The sequence below is a fragment of the Dermochelys coriacea genome, chromosome 5 (genome assembly GCF_009764565.3).
Source record: "Dermochelys coriacea isolate rDerCor1 chromosome 5, rDerCor1.pri.v4, whole genome shotgun sequence".
Lineage (NCBI taxonomy): Eukaryota > Metazoa > Chordata > Testudines > Dermochelyidae > Dermochelys > Dermochelys coriacea.
In genome coordinates, this window is record NC_050072.1 from 65,241,394 (window position 1) to 65,268,374 (window position 26,981).

At 39.4% G+C, this 26,981-nt stretch overlaps 1 protein-coding gene across 2 annotated transcripts in view; it reads left to right on the forward strand.

Annotated features, from left to right (window-relative positions):
- The window catches only part of FAM174A (family with sequence similarity 174 member A), a 33,662-nt gene extending 12,606 nt beyond the window's left edge, over positions 1 to 21,056 (forward strand). Inside the window, exons 2-4 of one of the 2 annotated variants that reach the window (XM_043514826.1) lie at positions 199 to 262; positions 14,941 to 15,078; positions 20,449 to 21,056. In XM_043514826.1, coding sequence (XP_043370761.1) covers positions 199 to 262; positions 14,941 to 15,030 — 154 coding nt within the window. In that variant the 3' untranslated portion in view covers positions 15,031 to 15,078; positions 20,449 to 21,056. The remainder of the gene's footprint in view (positions 1 to 198; positions 263 to 14,940; positions 15,079 to 20,448) is intronic. The other variant, XM_038403155.2, reaches the window with a different exon arrangement.
- Positions 21,057 to 26,981: the final 5,925 nt, after the last annotated feature.

A 26,981-nucleotide genomic window follows, 5' to 3' on the forward strand; every position in this document is an offset into this window, starting at 1 on the left:
TTACTGTTTTTAAAAAAGTATAGTGTGTACCTTCTAAAAATGAAACCTGCATCTATTTCTGAGTTGTGAAGAATATGTATTAAGGTTATAACAGCCAATAAGAATGCACTTTTATGTAGAAATCCATGATTAAATTGAGTCTTCCTGATTAGTGATTTAAATCATTATTTAAATCAAATCCACCTTGTGTGTTTGTAGGACTGAGGCCTTATGTGCCATTTTGGAATGCAAGGTTGAGCATTTCCCCCTTGGATCCATTAAAGTAAGTGGGCTTGAAGGCCCCTGGCATCTCATTCGCTGGAGTGTATAATAAGTAGAGATGTGCAAATAATCGCTGAGGTGAGGAAGGGGAATTTGGTGGGTTTTTTGTTTGTTTTAGTGGTGATTGTTTTTTTGGTGTGTGTGTGTGTGTGTGTGTGTGTGTGTGTGTGTGTGTTGCTGTTTGTTTTCTTTTGACCAGCAAACCAAAAACAAACAAACAAATCATCTTGCATTGACCCAAAATGATTTTTGTTTTTCTGTGCAAGACAAAAACATGGAAGAAAATTAGGTTTTGGTCAAATAACAAGTTTTATTTTCCAGCATTTTTAACTGTTTTTTATTTTTTAATTAAGAGCAAAGCAAATTTTGGAAATGTCGTTCACAACACTGGTGTTGGTGCTGCTGCAATTATACCCCATAGCCTTGTCGTTAGAGGACTCACCTGGGATGTGGGGGACTTGCATTCAAGTCCCCATTCCTCCTGATGCACAACAAATTTTTGAACTTGGGTCTCCCACATTGCAGGTGAATGCAATAACGGGTAGACTCTAGGGTATTCTGGGGTGGAGCTCTCTATTCAAACTGTTCCACTTATTGTAAATATTCATACAGAATGACTCTGTATTAGCCTGGTGGTTAAAGTACTCATCCTGGGGGATAGAGGGTTGGTCACCTTGGTTTCAGTCTCTGCTCCAATGAATATTTAATTATTTATCCAACATAGCATAGCTTCAACCAGAGAGATTATGACCCACCCCCAAATACTCTGTAGTTAGTTGTTAGGGTCATTACCTGCAATGCGGGAGACCCAAGTTCAAAATTTTGTTGTGAATCAGGAAAAATGGGGACTTGAACCTAAGTCTCTTGTATTGCAGGTAACTAACCCAGGTGCTATAAGGAATGTAGGGGTTGCAATGCCTCCACCTTCTTTGATGGTTTTGTGAATAACACCTAACTTGCCTTGTGACTCTCTAGGCTGGAAAAGAAAACTGGCTGGTACTATTCAGTGAATTTGAGTCACATTCATGAATACTTTTGGTCAACCTGAAACTTCATTTTTCCACAGATAAACTATTAATCTTAAAAAATTCACTCAGCTCTAATAAATAAAATGATGTCTTCCACCAGCTCTTGATATGTTTGGAGAGTTTTTCAATAAAACACTTCAGTTTGCAAAAGCATTTGATGAAGTTTAATAAAGGCCGCCTAGTCAAGGCTGCTTAACTGCTTCAAAGTACTGTCTGTGAGGTAATGAAAGATTATTTGATTTATTAGTCTTTTAACCCTCTATTGGTGACTCATTGTGACAGTGGACTTGATCTGCAAAAGATACGATTCCTGTTTTAAAAAATAAAAATGTTCTTCCAAACAATAGCTGCCAAGAGTAAACTCACCAGTACCCCTCTTGCCATTCTGATTAAAGCTAGTTTTATGGTGATTGAATGTATAACAGCAAATGTGCCCTTAAGTCCTATTTAAAAAAAAAAAAAAGCATTGCTATTAATCTTGGATAGTGTGTGTCCACTTGTATGTGTAGATTCTAGTTTGCTCTTCTCTAGTTCTGAGAGCTTACTATGGGTCATTATTATTCACTGCTACAGTGAAGGTTGTGTTTGGATCATAAACACAAATTACTGAAAATAGTGAAGTGCTGTAAAAGATGGTACGATAAAAATGTAACATTGAGAAGGATTTTATTCTTAATTTATTAATTTTGATTGTAAAGTACTCGTATTACTCTTTTAAAAAAAAAAAAACAAAACAAAACAATTCCAGAAACATGGGATTCATGTAAGGGAGTCCAGGAGAGCTGGCTGTATTTCAAGGAATCCCTGTTGAGGTTACAGGGACAAACCATCCCGATGAGTCGAAAGAATAGTAAATATGGCAGGCGACCAGCTTGGCTTAATGGTGAAATCCTAGCGGATCTTAAACATAAAAAAGAAGCTTACAAGAAGTGGAAGGTTGGACATATGACCAGGGAAGAGTATAAAAATATTGCTCGGGCATGTAGGAAAGATATCAGGAGGGCCAAATCGCACCTGGAGCTGCAGCTAGCAAGAGATGTCAAGAGTAACAAGAAGGGTTTCTTCAGGTATGTTGGCAACAAGAAGAAAGCCAAGGAAAGTGTGGGCCCCTTACTGAATGAGGGAGGCAAGCTAGTGACAGAGGATGTGGAAAAAGCTAATGTACTCAATGCTTTTTTTGCCTCTGTTTTCACTAACAAGGTCAGCTCCCAGACTGCTGTGCTGGGCAACACAAAACGGGGAAGAGATGGCCAGCCCTCTGTAGAGATAGAGGTGGTTAGGGACTATTTAGAAAAGCTGGACGTGCACAAGTCCATGGGGCCGGACGAATTGCATCCGAGAGTGCTGAAGGAATTGGCGGCTGTGATTGCAGAGCCCTTGGCCATTATCTTTGAAAACTCGTGGCGAACGGGGGAAGTCCCGGATGACTGGAAAAAGGCTAATGTAGTGCCCATCTTTAAAAAAGGGAAGAAGGAGGATCCTGGGAACTACAGGCCGGTCAGCCTCACCTCAGTCCCTGGAAAAATCATGGAGCAGGTCCTCAAAGAATCAATCCTGAAGCACTTAGAGGAGAGGAAAGTGATCAGGAACAGTCAGCATGGATTCACCAAGGGAAGGTCATGTCTGACTAATCTAATCGCCTTTTATGATGAGATTACTGGTTCTGTGGATGAAGGGAAAGCAGTGGATGTATTGTTCCTTGACTTTAGCAAAGCTTTTGACACGGTCTCCCACAGCATTCTTGTCAGCAAGTTAAGGAAGTATGGGCTGGATGAATGCACTATAAGGTGGGTAGAAAGCTGGCTAGATTGTCGGGCTCAACGGGTAGTGATCAATGGCTCCATGTCTAGTTGGCAGCCGGTGTCAAGTGGAGTGCCCCAGGGGTCGGTCCTGGGGCCCGTTTTGTTCAATATCTTCATAAATGATCTGGAGGATGGTGTGGATTGCACTCTCAGCAAATTTGCGGATGATACTAAACTGGGAGGAGTGGTAGATACGCTGGAGGGGAGGGATAGGATACAGAAGGACCTAGACAAATTGGAGGATTGGGCCAAAAGAAATCTAATGAGGTTCAATAAGGATAAATGCAGGGTCCTGCACTTAGGATGGAAGAATCCAATGCATCGCTACAGACTAGGGACCGAATGGCTCGGCAGCAGTTCTGCGGAAAAGGACCTAGGGGTGACAGTGGACGAGAAGCTGGATATGAGTCAGCAGTGTGCCCTTGTTGCCAAGAAGGCCAATGGCATTTTGGGATGTATAAGTAGGGGCATAGCGAGCAGATCGAGGGACGTGATCGTTCCCCTCTATTCGACACTGGTGAGGCCTCATCTGGAGTACTGTGTCCAGTTTTGGGCCCCACACTACAGGAAGGATGTGGATAAATTGGAAAGAGTACAGCGAAGGGCAACAAAAATGATTAGGGGTCTAGAGCACATGACTTATGAGGAGAGGCTGAGGGAGCTGGGATTGTTTAGTCTGCAGAAGAGAAGAATGAGGGGGGATTTGATAGCTGCTTTCAACTACCTGAAAGGGGGTTTCAAAGAGGATGGCTCTAGACTGTTCTCAATGGTAGCAGATGACAGAACGAGGAGTAATGGTCTCAAGTTGCAATGGGGGAGGTTTAGATTGGATATTAGGAAAAACTTTTTCACTAAGAGGGTGGTGAAACACTGGAATGCGTTACCTAGGGAGGTGGTAGAATCTCCTTCCTTAGAGGTTTTTAAGGTCAGGCTTGACCAAGCCCTGGCTGGGATGATTTAACTGGGACTTGGTCCTGCTTTGAGCAGGGGGTTGGACTAGATGACCTTCTGGGGTCCCTTCCAACCCTGATATTCTATGATTCTATGATTCTATGATTGATTAATACAAGTGAACCAGCTCATTTTATGGACCAGACTACTCTTTTTATTCCATCATCAGACCCATGGTTAACCTTGCTTCCTGTGAGGGTGATGCTTTTGAGAATGCCCTTTAAAGATGGAGTTTCCTTTTTCTGAGAGCTGCTCTACCATCACTAGCAATTCTGGCAACAGTATATAGGTTGTAATGCTTGTTCCTGTAACAGAAACAGACCTCCAAAGTGAAGGAATTATGATGTATATTGTAGACTTATGAATGGTAAAATTGCTTATTATGCCTTTCAGCATTTCCATCCAAAAAGATAGTCGTCATATTCCTGAAAGGCTTCCTCTCTAGCACTGTTCATGGGCCTTTGTTTCTTCTGACTACCATCATTAGACTGAAACTTACTCTTTTGCTGTTCTTTGTATAGTAGAGAGCTGTCTAGATTCATGTTTGTTTTTTTTACTGGCTGTTTGGCTAGAGTTAAAATGATAGATGGCGAGTGGCAACATATTCCTGCAAAGTAATTAAATATCAGTTTGTTATGGTCATAGCTTGATTGATAAGTCGTTTGTTAATTATGGTAGTGGTTTTGGGAATGCAGCACATGCATCCATGCCAAGGTTCTCAAGGTCTGACCAAACCAGTTTTAATTCTCAGTCTCCTCTGCTTGATCTCCCCCCGCCCCCCTTTTATAACGCCAAAACTTCCTGTTAATCCTCTCTGGAGTCCCTGAAAACTGAGGCGTTGTCTACACAGGAGGGTTCTGTACCAATGTAAAAAGTGTCTGACTTGCATTGGTGCTGCATTCTCTGGCTGGAAGCCAAGGTAAACCATATCATTGCAGTGAATATACGTTAAGGGCTCGCTTTTCCTGCTACATTGGTGTAACTACACAGATGCCACACTCTCCTTCACCGCTGTAGACCTGAAAACACACTTTTTCCCCTCCCACACACATTTTCCCCAATGGCCTTCTCCAAAGTCTCTCCAAACATCTTCCTTCTGGCATTTTAGCTGCAGCAATCATTTGCAAAAATTACAGTAAAATATACTTGGTTTGTTTAATGCCTGTCTGCTGTAGATCTCAAACTACTTTATGCTGGTGGATAGGTATAACTGTTCTTGTTACAGGTGAGGGAACTGAGGTCTAAAGTCACAGCAGGTCAGTGACAGAGTCAGGAATAATAGAACCCAGGTGACCTGACTTTCATTCTTAGTTATGTTATCTATTTTGACTTTTTTTATTTTGATGTATACATAAAAAGACTAAAAGAGCTCCTGTGTATGGCTGTTGGTGACTTTTGATGGTATTTAGAATTACAAGTGTTGTAACTTGCATGTCCCTGAGTTACTTCCCTAATAATCTGGAAAATAAAGAAAATAAACTTTGATTCAATCCTCACACTTCAACTAAAAGCCTCTCTTAGAAAATGGCCGCCTCGGTGTTACCAAGTTTGTTTGCCACTTTTCAGAAGCTTCCCTGAAGAGAAGCGTGGTAGACCCTTAATTCAGGGATAATCTATAGAAGGTGTGATATCTACATATTCTTATCCAAATTTTAAAGTGTCTGGTTTTTATTTAAAAAAAAGAAAATCCCACTCAGTAGTGGTGAGGAGACCAATGTTTGCCTGCTTGACACAAATAAATATGGCAGAATTACTAGCTCTTGCAGCATTTTACACAGAAACCTCATTAGTTAGGGTGACTAGCCTTGCACTTGCCATAAAACTAAACTACTTTTCAGTCAGCATTTGCAGTAAGCGTTTCAAGTAATAATAAAAATTAATCATCTCATATCATCAGAGTCATTTTAATAAATACAAGGCTTTAAAGCTGTTGCTGGCTCTTAATTTCCTTATGAGAACTAGTTCTCATATTAGGCCCCTTCTAATGTCGTCTACCATGCAACAGATCCGTCTGCTCCCTAGCTGTTAACCCTGATATCAGTCATTAAAGGAATCAGCCAAAAAAACCCCATACAAATGAGGTGCCATAGGACAAGCAGTAGTGGGCAAGCTTTTGTGGTTAGTGTACTGGTGAAGAGGAAGAATTACTGATTCTCATGGGAATTTTGGTCCTATTTGTGAGGAAAATAACTCTCCTAGTGTTTAAAATAGATTTTCTAAAGTTGGTGAGGAAATGAAATAAATAGAGGTTTTGATTCTTATTTTTTTTTTTAGATGTTTTCATTCAATGCTTAATTTGGCATACTGAGTAAAACAGAACAGAGCATACAAAATGTATGTCAGTATTAAACTGCTTATCATGGACTTAATTTAAAATGAAATTTCTAGGAAATTATTTATTTAAAATCCCTTTTGAAGGGTGATTATTAAATTTCTCTCAAGGGTATAAAATCTGCACCTCATGAATGCCCTTCATGGAAAAGAGATTCTGCTCACTTTTGAGGAATAACTTTTTTTTTTTATAGAATAGGGTTTTTTAATTAAGATGACAGGTTTTTTGTTGTAATTGAATTTTTCTGCACAGTTTAGTTAAAAATATGCATTAGTGAGGAATTCAAATTAGTTGTAGTTGATACTTTGCAGTGTGGTCTGTTGGAACATTAAACTGTATTACATATAAGTTGCTTTAAACTGAGTTATTTTACAAGACAGTTAAACTGCTGTTCTCCCTCATGGATGATCACCAAACATTTAAATGATGCACTTACTTAACTTATGGGAAAGATAGTAGTTATCTTAGTACTTGTAAGGAGCATATCTAAAGATTTGTTGATCAAATCCTGTTAAGAGTTTCACTTTAGAAGAGGTATGTGATGAATCTATATCGTCTAATCTATAGCTATCAAATATCTTCAGCCTGTGGGCATGTCTGAACTTGAAGCTGAGGTATGATTCCCAGCTCTAGGAGACATACTTGTGCTAGCTTCATCAAGATAGCATGCTAATAATAGTTGTGCAGCTTCAATAGCATGGTCAGCAGCTCAGGCTGGACACCTGAATATGTACCCAGTGGGTATGTACTTGGGATGGTTAGCCCCTCCCAGTGCTCCCCACTGCCTGTCTACCTTGGACATGGTGCTACTGTGGCTACACTACTATGTTTAGCATGCTAGTTTGATGAGAACTATCGTAAGTGTCTCCTCAAGCTGGGATTCGCACGCTGCATCCTGTAAGTCATCTTAATAAGCAGCTCTCCAGATTATCTAAAATGATAGTCTTAAAATGAAAATTAATGAAGTGGGGCGGTATGTGTTGTTCTGTGTTGGGTCTATACTGAAAAATATTTCTTTTCCAATAGAAAGCTATTTCAGGACTGCTCATCAGACAGAACTGACTTCTATACAAATTAGTTACCAGTTTACTCTGACTTCTAGGGCTAGGAAGGAATTGGTGTTCCTGAAGTGTGGTGTTTAAAGAAGGCAAACTTCAAATTCACCTCTGCAGATTGAATTACCTGTTGCTCTGCATCAAGGGTAGTCATTTACACATGGGCAAAGGGAGTGTGAAATGCAACCAAGCTGGAATAGTAGTGTGTTGCACCCATTTTGCCCATATGTAAATGACTACACAAGGTACAGGGTACCAGGGAATATCAGTCCACTGTGCAGAATCAGTATGTTATGCATTGCATATCTGTAATTGTCATCATGCCAGGATTTGTCACCCTCACACAACTACAATCTATTTTATTTACACAGCATAAATAAAACTGGATGGGGAAATGCTATAGCTCAGACTATAGCAGCCCAACAGTCTGTCCCATTTAAGAAAGGATGCTGCAGATAATCTTCCTGGAAGCAGGCCTTATCAATCGGGCCCTACCAAATTCACGGTCCATTTTGGTAAATTTCATGGTCATAGGATTTTAAAAATTGTAAATTCCATGATTTCAGATATTTAAATCTGAAATTTCACGGTGTTGTAACTGTAGAGGTCCTGACCCAAAAGCGAGGGGAGAGGGGGAGCCGCAGGGTCCCTGTGTGTGTGTGTCTGTGTCTGTGTCTGTGTCTGCGTGATGGGATCGCAGTATTTCCACCCTTACTTCTGCGCTGCTGCTGGTGGTGGCGCTGCCTTCAGAACTGGGCGGCCAAAAAGTGGTGGGTGCTGGCTGGAAGCTTAGCTCTGAAGGCAGCACCACCTCCAGCAGCAGTGCAGAAGTAAGGATGGCATAATATGGTATTCGCAAAAAGAAAAAGAGGACTTGTGGCACCTTAGAGACTCACGAAAGCTTATGCTCAAATAAATTTTAGTCTCTAAGGTGCCACAAGTACTCCTTTTCTTTTTGCGAATACAGACTAACACAGCTGCTACTCTGAAACCTGTCATAATATCGTATTGCCATACTTAGTTCTGTGCTGCTGCTGGAGGGGTGCTGCCTTCAGAGTTGGGTGCCTACTGTCTGGCCACCCAGCTCTGTAGGCAGCACAGAAGTAAGGATGGCAGTATGATCCCCTTTGGGTTGCGACCCCCAGCTTGAGAAATGCTGGTCTCCCCTGTGAAATTGGTATATTATAGGATAAAAGTACTTCACAGGAGAGACCAGATTTCATGGTCTGTGATGCGTTTTTCATGGCCGTGAATTTGTTAGGGCCTTACTTATCAACACTAATGAAACCTCTTTTTGTCCTAGCCCTGTTAACAAATACATTTCTTGGATTTCTCTGCTTATCCAGGGAAGAAGGGGTAAATGGCAGAAGGTTCTAGTTCTGAGAATATTTAGAGCCACTTAATTCAGTTCTTAAAAAGACTTATTCTCTAAAACCAGATAAATGGAGCTGATTTCAACAAGGGACAATAAGGGTAACAGATGGATCCATCAGACTGCGGGAAGGCTGCTCATAGCCCATCAGAACTTGAGTGGGCTTTTTTGTCCTGTAGTTTAAACATATATGTGCCCAGTGTTCTTCCATGGGGTTGTTCTAGAGTGCAGAGTCAGTTTTCTGTCAATCATTAATTCTCAACCATTTGAGAAAAGTGTTTATATGAAAACTACTTGGTTCTATTCCCCTCCTCCAGAACAATGTTCACTTGAACTAATCCTTTTTAATTTCTGAGGTTCTGAGGTGGTCTTAGCCCTGTCTCCTGGCCTGAGCATCTTCTTCTAATGTTGTAAAAGGGGGTAACAGATTTGTAAATCCTGCCCAGAAGAGAAGTCCAAAGTTGCATATACTGAAGTTTCTTGCTTTCTATTTAGAGGTACCTCTGGTTCTCTTTCTTAGATAAACTTTTCATATGACTTTTTCCTGCAGTGCTGTGGGGTTCTGGCATGATTGTAGGTCAGACTCTGTGTCTCTGATGCTTCTGGCCAATAGCTGAAGAGGCAGACTTTACAATGTTATACCAGGGTAGCCACAAGAAAAGTGATCAACTTCCCCCAAATGTCCTTCCCCTAAATGTTGCTCTAAGTTAGAATCTTACATTAAAAAAATAAAACAAAAAATCACAATCCTCCTGAATTCATTATCTGGTGTATGACTTCTCCTCTGATGGGAATGAGGAAAAGTAGAGTGTTGGGGTAGTAGAGTCTACTTCTAGTTCTCTGTATGACTGATTGATTACTTTTCATGATGTGTATGGGATTTGAGGCCTCTAGTAGCAAGGTTTCTGGCTAAACTAGCCTGGTTTTTTGGCACTTAACGTGTTACCTGGCTGTAATAATTGTCACGAACATACTTGTCTTATAGTGAGAGAGCACAGAGTGCTATGGATAAAAGGGCAAAGTTCATATTGTGTGTGTGCTTTCAGGGATGGGGGGGAGTTAGGTGCTGCCTTAATTTTTAATTTCTTGATCTCCAGATTGTAGGTGGGTTTTTTGTTTGTTTGTTTGTAAAAGCACTTGGTATATGCATTTGAAAAATCAGGCACATTAATTGTACTCATCTAAGGTATTTAGTTAAATCTGTGATCAGAAGGTATCCAGTCCTAGAAAAATTACTAGCGGAAGTGAATTGTAAAGACCTGTTCAGCTTTGCTCAATCATAGCAAAGTATTCTTCTCCTTTTACCAAGAAGTTATGTGAAATATGATTCATACACTAATGTGTAAAGTACTTTCACTCTCCTCTTAAAAGATCTTAGAGCACTAGCTTTAGTGATTTTATTTACTTTGACAGTGGAGCTTTCATGTATTGATGAGTAGTAATAAATATCTAGCTGTTAGGAATATTACTTATTTTTTACCTTAATGGAAAAATGGATAATTTGAATTAATCCAAGAGGTGAGATTCTGTGCTGCTCCTTTTAACTGCAGTATAGAATTTGCTGTCTGGAGAGAATGGGACTAAGGGGACCTGAAGCCATCTTTGTGCCCACCCAGTTCTGGGTTGCTATGTGAGCAAAACAGTCCCAGTGCTGTAGCCCTGCCATCAACATGCTATCTTCAGTTCCTACCCCAAGTGAATGCTCTCCATCTGGATCAGGATTTTTCAGAGCTCCTTTCTGCTGCTGCAGCCTCTTGACTTAGCTTGGGCAAGAGTTTTATACCCTCTCTCACCCCCGTGCACTATCTAATTGTTTGAACAAGGTATGTCTCTGCTAACAAAAGAGTACTAGGCTAATAGCCTAAACTCTTTAATGTGTGATACTGACATGTTGCTCTTTGGTTAAGATTTCAAAACAAAACAAAACAAAAAACCTCCACCTCATGTAACTATAGAACTTGTTGTCACCCATGTGAAGTCTAATCCTTTCTTGTACTCTGTTGGCCTCAGTATCTTGGGATGGTGACTTCCATAAGCTGAATATACATTATGGCTCTTTTTTAAAAAACAAACAACCATTTCAGTTTTTAAATTTGTCTTTACATTGGATGCTAACTTGTATTTTAAAAGGGTAAATAGAAACTCTCAATTTACTTCCTGTATGTCATTCATTGTTACATACTTCTGTCAGGTCCTCTCTTTTAGCTACTCTCTAAACTTAACGGTCCCAGTATTTTCAGTGTCTTGTATGTCAGTCTTTCCATATATCTAATCATTTGTCACTAATATTTGGTCCCCTTCTACTTCTGTTATATCTACTTTGAAGCAGGGTGATCAGAGCTAATCATGGTATTAAAGATGAGGTGCATTTACTTATATTATATAACATTTTTAGTATCCTTTTTCTATCCCATTCTTTTATAATTTTATCCTCTTGCTTACTTATTTGATCAGTGGTGCATATTGCGCTATCTACAATAATGTCCAGAGGTAAAATCTTGGCCCCATTAAATCAGTGAGTGTTTTGTTGTTAACTTCAGTGAAGCCAGGATTTTATCCTGGTTCCTCCTCCCCCCACCCCACCACCAGCGCACACACACCCACACCCCAAGTGACGACAGCTAACTTGCAACCCAACAGTGTGCATGAGTGCTTCATTTTTTTTTCCTTCCAGTGTGTATCACCTAGCATTTATTAAGACTGAATTTCATCTCCTAATAGTGTCCATTCAAGCAGCTCACACACCGCTGGACAAGAGAGAAACACCGCTGCATGGAAGGGACTCTTGTCTGGGAGTGTGTGAGCTGCTTGCACACACTAGTGCGACCAGGGACAGCTGCCAATCAGTTTGGTGCTTGCCACAGTGGGCAGGGCTGGAGGTGGTACAGCCACGCTGGAGGAGCTGCCCGCACGAGGCTCTGGCTCCTGTGAGCAGTGGCCAGACATGCTGCTGCTTTTGCCACGGAGATTCCTGGTAGAGCCCTGCAGCTCCACAAATATCCAATTTATATCTGTGGATATACATTTTGTATCTACAGAGGGCTCTACCCATGAATAGTTAGTTTCCCTAATAGACTTTTAGGAGAGACTTTGTTGGAGGCATTTTAAAAGTACAAATAAATTGTATCAACCACTTCTCCTTTATCCATTGTTTTATTGACCTTCTCAAAGAATTCCATTAGACTAATTTGTAAGCTTTTCAGAAGAAGAGCAGTTTGTGTGCGCGCCTGGGGCTTATAGGTGCTACTGCAGATACTAATAATGGATTTGAAGGGCACAGGTTTTTTTATATCTGATCACATGTTGATCTTGGTGTTCTATAACTCTTTCTAGCAACTTACTTGGCACTTTTTGGAAAGGGGAACAATATGTAACAATGAGAACTAAATGCCTATCAATTTTTTTTAAAGGAAGTCATTAGTGGAGTTAAAAATAGAAAGCCTTCAAAAATTGCAGTTCTTTTGCAGCATTATTATTTTTGAATCCAGCATCTCACAGAACACTAGAGATGTATACCATATTCCAAAAAGATCACTGTTGAACGTCCCAATCCTGCAAAGACTTGTGCAAGGGGGAACTTCACATAGGTAGATGAGAGATCCCCCTAAGTTGAATGAGCCTATTCATGTGCATACAATTAAGCATGTGTAAATTTTTGCAGGACCACAGCCTAAATGGGTAATGTGAGAGAAGGATCAAAACATCTATTTTGATGTGATGATAGGCATAAGTCTTGTCGCTTTCTTGACTTTATTTCAATATAGCTGACTTAATTCCTTTTTTCCCAATCTGTGCTAGTGCCTCAAAATGTGTACTCTACAAGCCTTGTTGCCTGTTGTTCCTCCTAAATACTGAAAGTCCTCCTTTAAAGCAGAGATGTAGGGCTGAGTATGACAGACAAACAAAAAGAGCAAATAGCCAAGTAGCAGGTGTTGGTGTTCAGAGGTAGGATCCTGTTTCCTGGATATGGGACCAGTGGTCTTCATGGACAGTCGTGTTGTCTTGACATCCCTCAACATTAACATTGACTGAACAGTTTATTTGTTTTATTACATGTATAAAGTTTCAGTCTGGAATGTATGTTTACCATAATGTGCTAAACTCCTAGAAAAAGAGACTTGTAATGAAAACAGTGGCATAATCTGAATGTGCAGGTGTGTAAAATGATGCCTGTAATAAATATAAAGGGAAGGGTAAACACCTTTAAATCCCTTCTGGCCAGAGGAAGAACCCTTTCACCTGTAAGGGGTTAAAAAGCTAAGACAACCTCTCTGGCACCTGACTAAAATAACCAATGAGGAGACGAGATACTTTCAAAGCTGGGGGGGTGGGGAGAAACAAAGGGTTCTCTCTGTCTGTGTGGTGGTTTTACTGGGACCAGAGCAGGAATGCAGGTCAGAACTCCTGTAAAAAGTCAGTAAGCAATTTAGTTAGATATGCGTTAGATTCTGTTTTGTTTAAATGGCTGATAAAATAAGCTGTGCTGAATGAAATGTATATTCCTGTTTTTGTGTCTTTTTGTAACTTAAGGTTTTGCCTAGAGGGATTCTCTGTTTTTTTAATCTGATTACCCTATAAGGTATTTACCATCCTGATTTTACAGAGGTGATTCTTTCACTTTTTCTTCAATTAAAATTTTTCTTTTAAGAACCTGATTGCTTTTTCCTTGTTCTTAAGATTCAAGGCTTTGGGTCTGTGTTTACCTATGCAAATTAGTGAGGATTTTTATCAAGCCTTCCTCAGGAAAGGGGATGTAGGACTTGGGATTCTGGGGGGAAAGATGTTTCCAAGTGGGCTGTTTCCATGTTGTATTTGTTAGATGCTTGGTGGTGGCAGCAATAAAGTCCAGGAACAAAAGGTAAAATAGTTTGTACCTTGGGGAAGTTTTAACCTAAGCTGGTAAAAATGAGCTTAGGGAGTTTTTCAGGTCCCCACATCTGTACCCTAGAGGTCAGAGTGGGGAAGGAACCTTGACAATGCCATTGATATAAAGTATGTGATCATGAGCCCTTATTTCTATAAAGATTGATTGTTATACTTTTCAGATGTTCAGCTACGTGCTTTTGTCTCAGAGTAGCAGCCATGTTAGTCTGTATTTGCAAAAAGAAAAGGAGTACTTGTGGAACCTTAGAGACTAACAAATTTATTTGAGCATAAGCTTTCGTGAGCTATAGCTGGTATTTGGCTTAGTAAGTTTGGCTCAGTAACAAATAGTTGCCTAATAAGAGTTGTAGTGTTTACTACTTAGTCTAGTTGCAGATAGTGAGTGAAAGCACTACAGCATCCATAGTTCTGCTCGTTTTGCATTTTTTTTTTTTGATACAATTTCATTAGACCCTTTTTTTGGTCAGACATCTTGTCTCTTCTTTGTGCATCTATTCTTCAGTATAGACGTGTACAGCATGTAACTTAAAGGTTAACAGGATTTTCCACTTTGACCAGAGAGTTTTCAGAACCAGAGGTCCATTCTTAATTGCGTACCTACATTTGTATGTATAGCTATGTCTATACTACCACAGTATGAATAACGTAGCTGGAGTCGATGTACCTTAGGTCGAGTAATCATGGGGTGTACACCATGGGAGGTTGACAGGAAACTTACCTTACTCTTCTCGTCGGGGGTAGAGTACAGGGGTCGACTACAGAGTGATCTGCAGTCGATTTTGCAGGTCTTTAGACCCGCTAAATCGACCGCCAATAGATTGATCTCAAAGTGTCGATCCCTGCCGTAGTGTAGACCTGCCCTGAAATTACTACAAATCGTGGATAGCATTTGCATGTAGCTAGATAGGTGCTTCAAACACGTGGGTTTGCAACTACCTATCTTTGATCCACTGTTACAGTAATTCACAACAATGTAGGTGCACAATTTTGTACATATTTGTGGTGTTTTAGGCTTCATGTTTTGAAAACTTGGCTCTCAGGGGAATGTTAATCTTTGATATTTTACTTTTACTCTATTGAGATAAAGAAAATATTTTAAATATTAGCATATCATAAATGTGCAAATATGAAGAATTTAAATACAGATCTATAATTTAAAGAACTAAAACTGTTCTCTTTAATACAGTAATCTCATAGTTATAACTTTCTATTTCAGCAATTTAAAGATTAAAACTTTAAAAACATTATATTTCAGCCTCAGAAAAAGAAACAAAAAAACCCGAAGGTATGGAGTTTTGGACACCAACATAGAAAATATGGAGTTGGCGCCATTAGAACAAGATGATGATGATGATGATGATACAACATTGTTTGATGCCAATCATCCTCGAAGGTTAGTGTTTAGAAGTTCAATGCACTTTTATAGGATGGAGGAATGATGGTGGTCAAGCAACTTCACTACATATTCAAAAGCAAAGCACTTGCTGTACATACTAATTTTCAAATGAAGTAGTTAGGCAAGGAGCATCACGCTCGTTCAACAAGGTGACAAATTACAATTTTACATGTGGTCAGTGGCTTTTGCATGTGTTTACTTTATCTGGACTCTCAGGTTATATTCTGAAAGTCTGATAGGCCACGTAAATGCAACAAATGTGAGCCTAAATTTAGGGACTCTTTAAAGTGGCTTAGTTTTCAGAAGTTGTTTACATCTACAATCTTGGCTTCAGTGTGCATTGTAGATGCTAAACATAGGCACTTCAGTCTATATTTGAGAACCTAACTGTTCCTAATTGAAAATTCATCAGGGTAGATACCATGGGAAAATGGCACAATTATTAAAAATCTAACGTTGTTGCCTTTGGGTGTTTGTACCACAATCTTCCTCACTTCTATGTAGAAAAAATGTGTGAGTCTCAATTCTGTACCTAAATCTAGTGCTTGGGGTTGTGTGAAGACTTTATTTTCCCTCCTTGTAGCTAGAGATAGGGAAAATACTTTAATAGGCTTTCCAATAAATGCCAGCATGTTGGCATGACTTAAATTTTTTCAAGTTGTGACAAAGTTCCTCCTCTACCTTGGTGGGTCCTGCACTTTTTGGCAGATTTGCTCACCTCAGAGGTTCACGGCAGCCCTCCGTTTGGCCACTTCTGCTAGAGCCTCAAACTTGCCATACACTCAGCTAACCTCCTCGCTGGCCAGCATCGGGGAAATGGAGAACAATCTCCACAGTCTCTGTTGTCCCACGTAGTGGGTCAGGGACAGGCCAGATCCCTTTCCAAATTAGACCTTCCCTTCTGGTGTTGCTCACAGACCAGGTCAACTTCTCCTGTGTCCAATCAGGAGTTAGGGGAATGGGAGGGAACCCGGGCCCCCACTTTACACCGGGTTCCAGCCCAGAGCCCTGTGGATAGCCAATGTCTGTCTCCTGTAACAGCTATGTGACAGCTACAGCTACAACTCCCTGGACTACTTCCTCATGGCCTCCCCTCAGCACTTTCTTTATCCTCACCACAGGATCTGCCTCCTGAAGCCTGATCACGCTTGTACTCCTCAATCCTCCACAGCATGCCTTCTCACTCCCTGCTCCTTGTACATGCTCCACGAACTGATGGGAGTTCCTTTTTAAACCAGGTGTCCCGATTAGTCTGCCTGTCATAATTGATTCTAGTATGTTCTTAATTGGCTCCAGGTGTCTTAATTAGCTTGTCTATCTTAATTGGTTCTAGCAGGTTCCTGATTGCTCTAGCGCAGCCCCTGCTCTGGTCACTTAGGGAACAGAAAACTATTCATCCAGTGGCCAGTATATTTGCCTTCTAGTATACTCCTGTACCCCACTGGTCTGGGTCTGTCACAAAGTGTATAAGGAGTCTAAGCTGTGCTTAGAAATGTAGATATAAAAACCCATTCTTGGCATCTGTGGCAGTAAAGTTACTTAGTACTTCTGTAAATGAGTCTTGTGTAAAGCAAGGAGGAATCTGAGATGCTTTCAAGTTCACTTCATAAAGAGATTAAATGTTATCTCACATGCTGAGAATTAGAGTATTTGATCTAAAAGGAATGTGTAGCTGGTTCAGGACAGTTTAAAATACTAAGCTCAACATAAAAAGAACTCTGTGTAAGCTCAAAAACTTGTCTCCTCACCAACAGAAGTAGGTCCATTAAAAGATATTACCTCACCCACCTTGTCTCTGACTTAGTGGTGAGGCAGATTACTGTTTGTAGAATTTAATGCAGTAGACCACTCCAATCTGTCACATGGATGAGCTACATTTGGAAAACAAAAGGACAGATACACCTCTCTTTCCTGTATATATTTTTCTTTGTTTTGACAGAATATAATATGACTCAGTGTAATTTTTTTCCTCTTAGAAATCTTTTGCAGATTATATTAGATTTTCTAGATTTTGACACTGCACTGTATGTATCAGATGTTCTCACTATCACACTTTCTGCCTTTGTATGTCATTCTCTCAAATTAATTCACGTTCTGCAAATATACCAAAAATTAAATCCATAGCTTGAAGCTTACTGTGTACTAAGAGAAACCATTTTCTGTGCCCTATTCTTTTTAAACCTTTTCATGTCTTTTTGATAGTTGTTAGATTGGTTTCAAAGTCTTTGTAACTATTCAGTGTTTATTTATTTATTTTGCTGCTTTGACTTTAGAAAGGACTGCTCCATATATTTTTATGACTGCTCCATATATTTTTCTATCTTTATGGATCAAATTGCCCAGTGTTAGCACTTAGACCATAAGTCTTCTAAACCAGTATGTTTATATTTTGGAAATTATTCCATTATATGATGGCTAATTAATTTAATATTATGATATCTAATTTTGCATAGTATTCCAGTCATTTCTTTCTAGACTTAGGCATTTCTGAGATTCTCACATCCTATAATTCGGTGGTCTTCAGCAAAGCATCTTCATTAAAAACAGTTAAATTGCCACAAATCTTCTTAGCTATGCAATCTGTCATGAAGTACCTCAATCTAAGTGTGCAAAGCAGATTGCAGTATCTGCAGTAGAGCAGTGTATCTTTCTCCCTTGACAGAATAAATGAGGAGGAAACGGAGAAGAGAACTGCTGACAAGTGTCAAGGCTGCCTTCGTTTTTCCATTTTGCCAGCCAAAAAGATGTGATGTAAAGGGTGTAAAACCCAAAGGGACAAATTTGACAGTTGATTAAATCTGAATGGGATTGTACCAAAGATCTATTCAGTTTTAATGAGATATTCAGTAAATCATATTTGTTCCCCTTCAAAATATACCTCGGCAACTTAGGTTGCCAGTGCAGTGGCTAGGAACCGGAACCTTCCTTCCAACAGTTCAGAGATGATAAACTATTAAATTATAAAATAAATAATTAAAATTGCTCATTTGAAAAACATTTTGTAGTCTTTAGAATGACAGCTGTGACCCACATTTAATTTATCTGCTTATATCGCTATACATTCTGGCAGCTATTAATGTAAATAAGGAACACAATGCAGAACATATCTTACATCTTGAACATATCTAACGTCTCCAACGCATCATCAAAGATCTACAACCTATCCTGAAGGACGACCCATCACTCTCACAGATCTTGGGAGACAGGCCAGTCCTGCTTACAGACAGCCCCCCAGCCTGAAGGAAATACTCACCAGCAACCACACACCACACAACAGAACCAATAACCCAGAAACCTATCCTTGCAACAAAGCCCATTGCCAACTGCGTCCACATATCTATTCAGGGGACGCCATCATAGGGCCTAATCACATCAGCCACACTATCAGAGGCTCGTTCACCTGCGCATCTACCAATGTGATATATGCCATCATGTGCCAGCGATGCCCTTCTGCCATGTACATTGGTCAAACTGGACAGTCTCTACGTAAAAGAATGAATGGACACAAATCAGACGTCAAGAATTATAACATTCAAAAACCAGTTGGAGAACACTTCAATCTCTCTGGTCACTCGATTACAGACCTAAGAGTGGCTATCCTTCAACAAAAAAACTTCAAAAACAGACTCCAACGAGAGACTGCTGAATTGGAATTAATTTGCAAATTGGATATAATTAACTTAGGCTTTAATAGAGACTGGGAGTGGATGGGTCATTACACAAAGTAAAACTATTTCCCCATGTTTATTACCCCCCCACATCCCCCACTGTTCCTCAGTCGTTCTTGTCAACTGTTGGAAATGGCCCACCTTGATTATCACTACAAAAGGTTTTCTTTACCCCCCTCTCCCCCCCGCCCCACTCTTCTGCTGGCAATAGCTCATCTTAAGTGATCACTCTCCTTACAGTGTGTATGGTAACACCCATTGTTTCATGTTCTCTGTGTATATAAATCTCCCCACTGTATTTTCTACTGAATGCATCCGATGAAGTGAGCTGTAGCTCACGAAAGCTTATGCTCTCAAATAAATTTGTTAGTCTCTAAGGTGCCACAAGTACTCCTTTTCTTTTTTCAATATTGCAAGAATCTAGTGACTGACATATGATTTCAATTTGTATAGTATCTGTTAACTCCAAATTGTTTTTGAATAGTTAAGTAGTTGCCTAATTTTAAAATTAAAAAATGGAAGTGAGCAAGAGAAATACGAAAGAATTCATTTTTGAAAATAAATGGTGTTCCTGAGGCTAAGATTGCATAGAGATTTTTCTAGTTGGGAGGAGCTACAAAGGTTTATGTGCTTGCACTATGTCAAATTTGTGTGAAATAACCATGGGGAGGCTGGTGCTAGGTAGAAGGAGACTAAAGAAAAAATATGTGAGGTAGGCTGGAATTTGTCCATTGAGGGTTTTATAAACCAGGAGGGCAATTTGGAACTGTGTCGTGAAACAAATGGTTGAGCCAGTAGAGTTAGTACAGGATGATTTGGAACTGCAGTTTGACATACATGTAAATAGACAGCCAACAGCACTGAAAACTGAAACCAAGTTCCCGATAACAATCAGTTGTTGGATACTTTGATACCTGTAGACAAATGTCATGGAGAAACAGGTGTTTTTATCTTATCTTACAGAACAGATAAAATACAAAGCTACAAATTGCTTCTTCAGAAAGCCTTGCCACACTGGTTATCTAAAATAACAAAACACTGTGTAAAACAAACACCTGACAACTTGGATTAGAGAATACTTGTTGGCATTCAAATTACTTATAAAAGTCCCAGAGGTTAGAATATAGCCCTCAGAATATCCTCATCAAGATTTACAAGAGCAAGCATCTGCTTTGTGCAGGTGAAACATCCTGATGTTAGCCAGCCATGAAGTTTACTGCTGAAGTTGTGAATTAGGGAAAAAAAACACAAAAGCCTTTGTTACTTAGAAATAGGGCATTTCAGTAGATCATAATAGTAAACATATTTGGATTGAAAGGGATCAGACTTGGTGTATTTGAATTTTGTGGAAACCCAATATTAGAGTTTAAAAGAAATCAGATTGACAAATCCTTGGTTTCTAAATACAATACATACTTTGCTGTACGCACTATAGAATTTTAAGTCTTTAAACTATTTTTGTAAAGATAAACCTAGCATGGAGAAATCATCCTTCAAAATGCACTTCATCATTATACAGTATAACAGATCTATGAAAGGATATTTTATGTATGAGGCAGACTCCTTTTATCAGTACCAGAAGTTATTGGGTTTTTGGACAAGTTTAATCAGAGCAAAAATATTTTAATTTCTTTTGTTTTTAAAGGTGTTTAAAAATGTATGTGTTTAAAGATTACCATCTCTGTTTCTTCTGTTGCAGATAAGTATGTGCCTTTCATTGAGAGAAATTAATCTTAAATCAACAGAAAGAGGAGGTTATGCAGGAGGAATAAGAAGCCAATATATCAACAGGGTTTGGGGGGGTATTTAAAGTGTGTATATTATGGTATGCTTAGTTTGTTGCAATAAATACTATTATAACTTGTTGTACCTCTTTGTACATACAGAAATACTCTAAATTCAGAGGGGTGTGCACTAAAATTCAAAACTATTTGGAAAGGAGATTCCCTTTTAAAACAGGGTATTTTCTGCTTATTTTAATTCCCTATTTGTGTATATGTATTGTATACTTTTCTATATCAATCTGGAATATGTTCACTTATTTTTGCCAGTGTAATATTTTAAGTCCATATAAACAACATCATTGTATGTATGTGTGAATTCTGTAGTATGACTAGATTTTGTGTAGTTTAGTTGAGTTTCTTTCCATATCTTGAAAAAGCTCTGTGCCAAACTACTGCCTCCTTTTTTTATTTTGATTTGGGTTTTTTTGTTTGAAATTTTTGACTAAATGAATGTGAGTTATTGTATATAAACATTACCTAAAATTGCCTAAGTGCACCAATAAAATGTTTGTTTACAATATTCCTAACATTTTGTATGACACTTCATTAAAGTTGCCTCTGATAGGATCCTGAGAAATATGGTAATGTTATGGCCATTCTAGTCAACCAGTTATGACTGATAATGGTTCCATCGGCTTCTCTAACAAATGGAGTCACACTGACGTAAAGCTGGTGTAACAGAGTGGAAAATCTGGCTCCAGGGGCCACTTTCTCAGCTAATGTAAATCAGTATAGCTACATTGCCATCAGAGAAACTACTCTGACTTCCACCTGCCGAAGATCTGGTCCTTGGTATTCAAAGCCACCCAAAAAAGGTAGAGCAGGAAGCCTTCATTTAATCCTGTAATCCTTTCTTTAAGATATTCCAAGATAATGGAGTGGCTGATATAGGACTCAGTAAGTAAAGAGTTTAAAGGAAGGTCATATAACTAATGTCAATCAACATGGTTTATGGAAAAAAGATGGGTTTATGGAAACTAAGTTGATGATTTTTTAATGAGATTACAAGTTTGGCTGATAAAGGTAATAGTGTTGATGTAGTGTACTTAGATTTCTGTAAGGCTTTTGACTTGGCACTTCATGACATTTTTGATTTTAAAAAAATTAGAATGATATAAAATTAATATGGCTCACATTACATAGATTAAAAGATGGCTAACTGATAGATCTTGAAATGTAATTGTAAATTGGGAATCGGCATCGAAAGGGCCTGTTTACATTTGAAGGAGATAACGCTGCCCACTTATTGTTCAGTGTCACCTGAAAGTGATAACAGGAGTTCTCATGGCACTGTTGTAGTTGGCGTTGCAAGATTATTTACATGCCAGATAAGCTAAAAATTCATATGTCCCTTCATGCTTCAACCACCATTCCAGTGGACATGCATCCATGCTGATGACAGGTTCTGCTCAATAACAATCCAAAGCAGTGCGGACCAACTCATGTTCATTTTCATCTTCTGAGTCAGATGCCACCAGCAGAAGGTTGTTTTTGGGTTGGTTGGTTTTTTTTGATGGTTCAGGTTCTGTAGTTTCTGCATTGGAGTGTTGCTCTTTTAAGACTTCTGAAAGCATGCTCCACACGGTCCCGCTCGGATTTTCAGATTCTTAAAACTTGGGTCAAGTGTTGTAGCTGTCTTTAGAAATCTCATGTTGGTAACTTCTTTGCCTTTTGTCAAATCTGCAGTGAAAGTGTTCTTAAAATGAAGACTACTCTAACATGAAATATATGGCAGAATGCAGTTAAAATAGAGCCAGAGACGTACAATTCTCCCCCAAGGAGTTCAGTTACAAATTTAATTAACACTTTTTTTTTTAAGGAGTGTCCTCAGCATGGAAGCATGTCCTCTAGAATGGTAGCCAAAGCATGAAGGGGCATGCAAATGTTTAGCATATCTGACACGTAAATACCTTGCAATGCCTGCTACAAAAGTACCATGCAAACTCCTGTTCTCGCATTTCTGGCGATCTTGTAAATAAGAAGTGGGCAGCATTATCTCCAGTAAATGTAAACAAACTTGTTTGTCTTAGTACTTGGCTGAATGAGAAGTAGAACTGAGTGGACTTGTGGGCTCTAAAGTTTTGCATTGTTTTGTTTTTGAGTGCAGTTATGTAAAAAAGAAAACTACATTTTTAAATTGCACTTTCACGATAAAGAGATTGTACGACAGGATTTGTGTGTGGTGAATTGAAAAATACTGTTTCTTTTCTTTATCATTAGTTGTAATAAAAAATAATATAAAGTGAGCGGTGTACCTTTTGTATTCTGTGTTGTAATTGAAATCAATATATACGAAAATGTAGAAAAACATCCAAAAATATTTAATGAATTTCAATTGGTATTCTATTGTTTAGCAGTGCAATTAAAACTGCAGTTAATTTTTTTAGTTAATCGTGTGAGTAATCGACCACCATAAAACTATTATTTGTAACTCTATCAGAACCCGGTAAAGTAATCTAATCTGTCTATTCTGTGTTGTAATTATTGGTCTGTGGGGTAAATGGTGTGGTAAGACTTGCACCACAATAATCTGCCCATATGAGTAGCTATGGTGTCTTAATGTGATATGGAAATTTACTAGTGATATTTATTGAAAGCACATGAAAATGGTCAGTGTGTTTAATGTAATAGGAATGTCTGGGGTTTTTTGTTTTTTTTTTCCTCCAATGGTTGCATTACAGTATTCCTAGAAATCTCCATGGGGAGAAATGCTCTTCTACTTCTAGTTAGAGCTGGGCTGAATTTTGCAACTGAAACTTTTTTGGCTGAGAAATGCAGATTTGGGTCTACTGAAATACTTCATGAATTCATGTTGATTTTAGCAAATTGTTTCAGATGGAAAGAAGGATGGGGAAAAAAAACAAATGTCAAAACAGTTAATTTTGACATTTACAGAACATTTTGATGTGTGTGTTGTGGAGGAGGTACTAGATTTATAAGGGAACTTAGGTGCCATTCATATAGCTGAGGGTGAGGTAGAGTAATGATGATTCCACACACTTGTACCCAACAGCCTCCCAGGTGAGTGCCTTAATCACTGAGAAGCTATGTAGTATTTTGATATGGAGCTGTTGCACTTTGTATCTGTATAATATGATTACAGGATTGTCACTCTGAAGACTATTATGTCTGTAGAGGTCAGTGCAAAGTGAAAAAAGCAGCTAAAATTACAGCTGAGAGCTTTCTTCATTCAGAATATCACCAGGTTGAATCATCACTGGGATTCATTGTCTATTTCCATCCAGTATTAAAATTTTGTTGCCGTTTTGACTTTATGAATTACATCTATGTAATACAGCTACATTAAGGCATGTAATCTGTTATGCCAAAAGTCCTAGACCAGCATTTTTCAAAGTGCCGGTCAGGACCCAGTACTGGGTCGCAGCATGTAAGGCATTGGGTCACTCTGGTCAGCACTGCTGATCAGGACATTAAAAAGTCCCGTCGGCAGTACTGCCCAGCTACCTGTTCCAACACCGTGCTGTGCCCTGGAAGCAGCCAGCAGCGAGTCTAGCTTCTAGGCAGGAGGGCCATGGGGCTCCGTGCGCTGCTCCCACCCCAAGCAGCAGCTCTGCAGTCCCATTGTCCAGGAACCAGCCAATGGGAGCTCGCAGGGAGAGGACGGTGCCTGCCCTCCACTTTGGAGCGGACCTGCTGGGTTGGCTGCTTCAGGTGCAGCATGGTCCGCGGTGCCAGAATGGGCAGGAAGCCTGTCTGTGCACCTCAGCTGTGCCGCTGACTGGGAGCGTAAGTCTATGTCCCAACCCCATGTGACAATCCCCAGCCCAAACCCTGAGCCCCCCTTCCTGAATCCCAAACCCCTCTTTCCTGGCTCCAGCCCAGAGCCCTCTCCCACACCCTGAACGTCTCATTCCTGGCCCCACTCGCAGCCCTCACCCCCACAACCCAACCGTCTGGCCCATCCCTGAGCCCCTCCCAAACCCCTCATCCCCAGCTCCGTTGGGTCACAGGCATCAACAATTTTCTTCAACTGGGTCCCCAGGAAAAAAGTTTGTAAACCACTGTCCTAGGCCATTGTGATATCAGAGGTAACTCAACCAATTACAACTCCTATTCTACCACTAACTTGCATGCACCAGTTTCATTGGTTGTATGAAGGGGATTGCACAGATAGATTACCTGGCCTACCTGCCACATCTATATGCATAACTGCCACCTGCAAATCTACACAGATATCCCACCACAACCTCCTAGATTCAAATCAGTACAACCACCCACACAACAACACAACCAGCACCCATAACCCCAAATGTACACAGCCACTATGGCAGCAGACACCCTATTTGCCACACACAAATCCACACAACTGTCCCAGCACAACACAAGCCATGTACCTCAATATCACACCAAAGCCTAGAATATCTACTGGTACTTCAATGTGAAGAGATGGAAACAGCTAACGAATGACTTTTTTTTTTTTTTTGTTTAGACTTCACCAACTTCAGCCATCAGTAGGATTCACGTTCTGTTACCATCCCCTTTTTAAGTTCTCAGCAATTTTTGGCTTTTTTACACACAGGACTTTATGAATTACATCTGTGTGACAACATGGGCTTCCAGCTGCTAGTATATGCCTGTACAGTCACTGGGGCAAAGAGAGAGTGACTCTAAGCTAGGTGGCTAGTGCTCGAATCTGGGAAGGGGGACAACCATGGTTCAAGTCTCTGCTCCAGAGTTGAAATAAAAGTCTGGGTCTTCCATATCCCAGGTGAATGCCATAACAGCTGAGCTATTGGGTAGAAGGGGGTGGCAGCACCTGCCTTCTTTTTGTGAATGATGCCTAAGTCCTCTTGTGAATCTAGCCCTTTGTAAAGTGTACTGTGTCCACACCATCAAAGTAGAGTGTCTCTCTAAATCTATTCTTAGCCAAATTACAGTGGTGATAGCAGTCTATATCTTTGGGCTTCCTTTTCATTGATATTTGTTAAGTAAATCTAGTGCAGGGAAAGTACCAGACTGACAGCCCTTTAGCCTGAAGGCCTCTGAACAAAATAGGACCAGTAACAGTATTAAGCTTCCCCACACTGCATCGTATACCTTAGCTCTGACCTGAAGGAACCATCTCTAATGATAAGGTAGTTTAAGCTTCACACATGTTCAGCCCTTGGTATTCCTGTTGAGCCAACCAAAAGGGGTGCCAATGTGGGTTTGGTGGTTTTCTCTTGTTTGATTAAATGACTATATTGCCTACAAATAAACTTGGAAGCTTAGATTTTAATCTGTAAATGACAGCAGTCATAGATTTCACTGTGCACACACAAACAGATTAAAAAACATTTCTGTCGATAACTGAAATTGATGGATAGGCAAAGTAAGAAAAATGCTGCTTGAAAACTTTAAAGTTGGATGGAAGGATATTTATTTTGTATATTTTGACGTGATGTTGATACTTTGTGTTTTAGCTGTTGTAAAGCTTTAACTTTTTGAATCTCTACATTTACTTTCAGTAAATAGTTGTCTGACCACCCTATAATTTCCTGCAACTGTGGTCATTAAAATTGATAAAAATCAAAAATTGATTAAAACCCATAATTTTGTGCAACTGTGAAAATTTACATCTATGAAAATAGAAAAATATGCTTAAAATAACTGACATTATCTACTGAAATTATATTTAAAAAAATAAAAATCAAATTGTGCCAAGCTGATCTACAAAGAACTAGTCTGGGATAGCCAGATTCAGTTCACAGAGATATAACCCTGAACAGCCATCAGCATTTTCATTGCCAGCTGGTCTTGATTTGAACTGATGACTTAGATATGAAAGGCTTTATATCTCATTATCAATCCCCTGAAGTATTCAATTATTTTTCTAATAGCTCCTAGTTAAGATGGATTCTTCTGAACTCAACCTGGCATATTTAGAGGAGAAACCTTTTTAGTTGCAAATGATGTGCTTTAGTTAACTTCACAATAACTCTGCTACCCACACTAGCTATAACTCAATATTATTTTCAACATTGCAACTTCACCAACTATCAGGATTTAAGTCTAGATTCAGTAAAGCACTTAAGCACATACTTAAGCCCTGTTGTAGAATTGGGGTAGATTGTCAGGTTCCAGTTAGTGAGTTCAACCGTAGGGAAGTGGATAAAAGTTTATAAAATGTTGTAACCACCCATAACAAATGTTAATGGGAAAAGGTACAAAATGAAGACTAGGATAGTTCAAACAAAAAGGTTAACTGTTATAACTCAAGAACTGTGCTGAGAACGTTTTTGGTAAACAAGAGGTCTGTCGGATACCAGCTGTACTATTGGAATGCAGCTACCTGTGGAGGTACGTAGACAGACACAATATCCTTTCCATTTCTATTCATTATATTTATTTAAAAGCTTAAAGCAAAACTGAATTTAACAAACTATGGAATTTTGACCCATTTTGAAGCAGGTGTATTTAAATGAAAACTTGCAATATGAAAATAGAC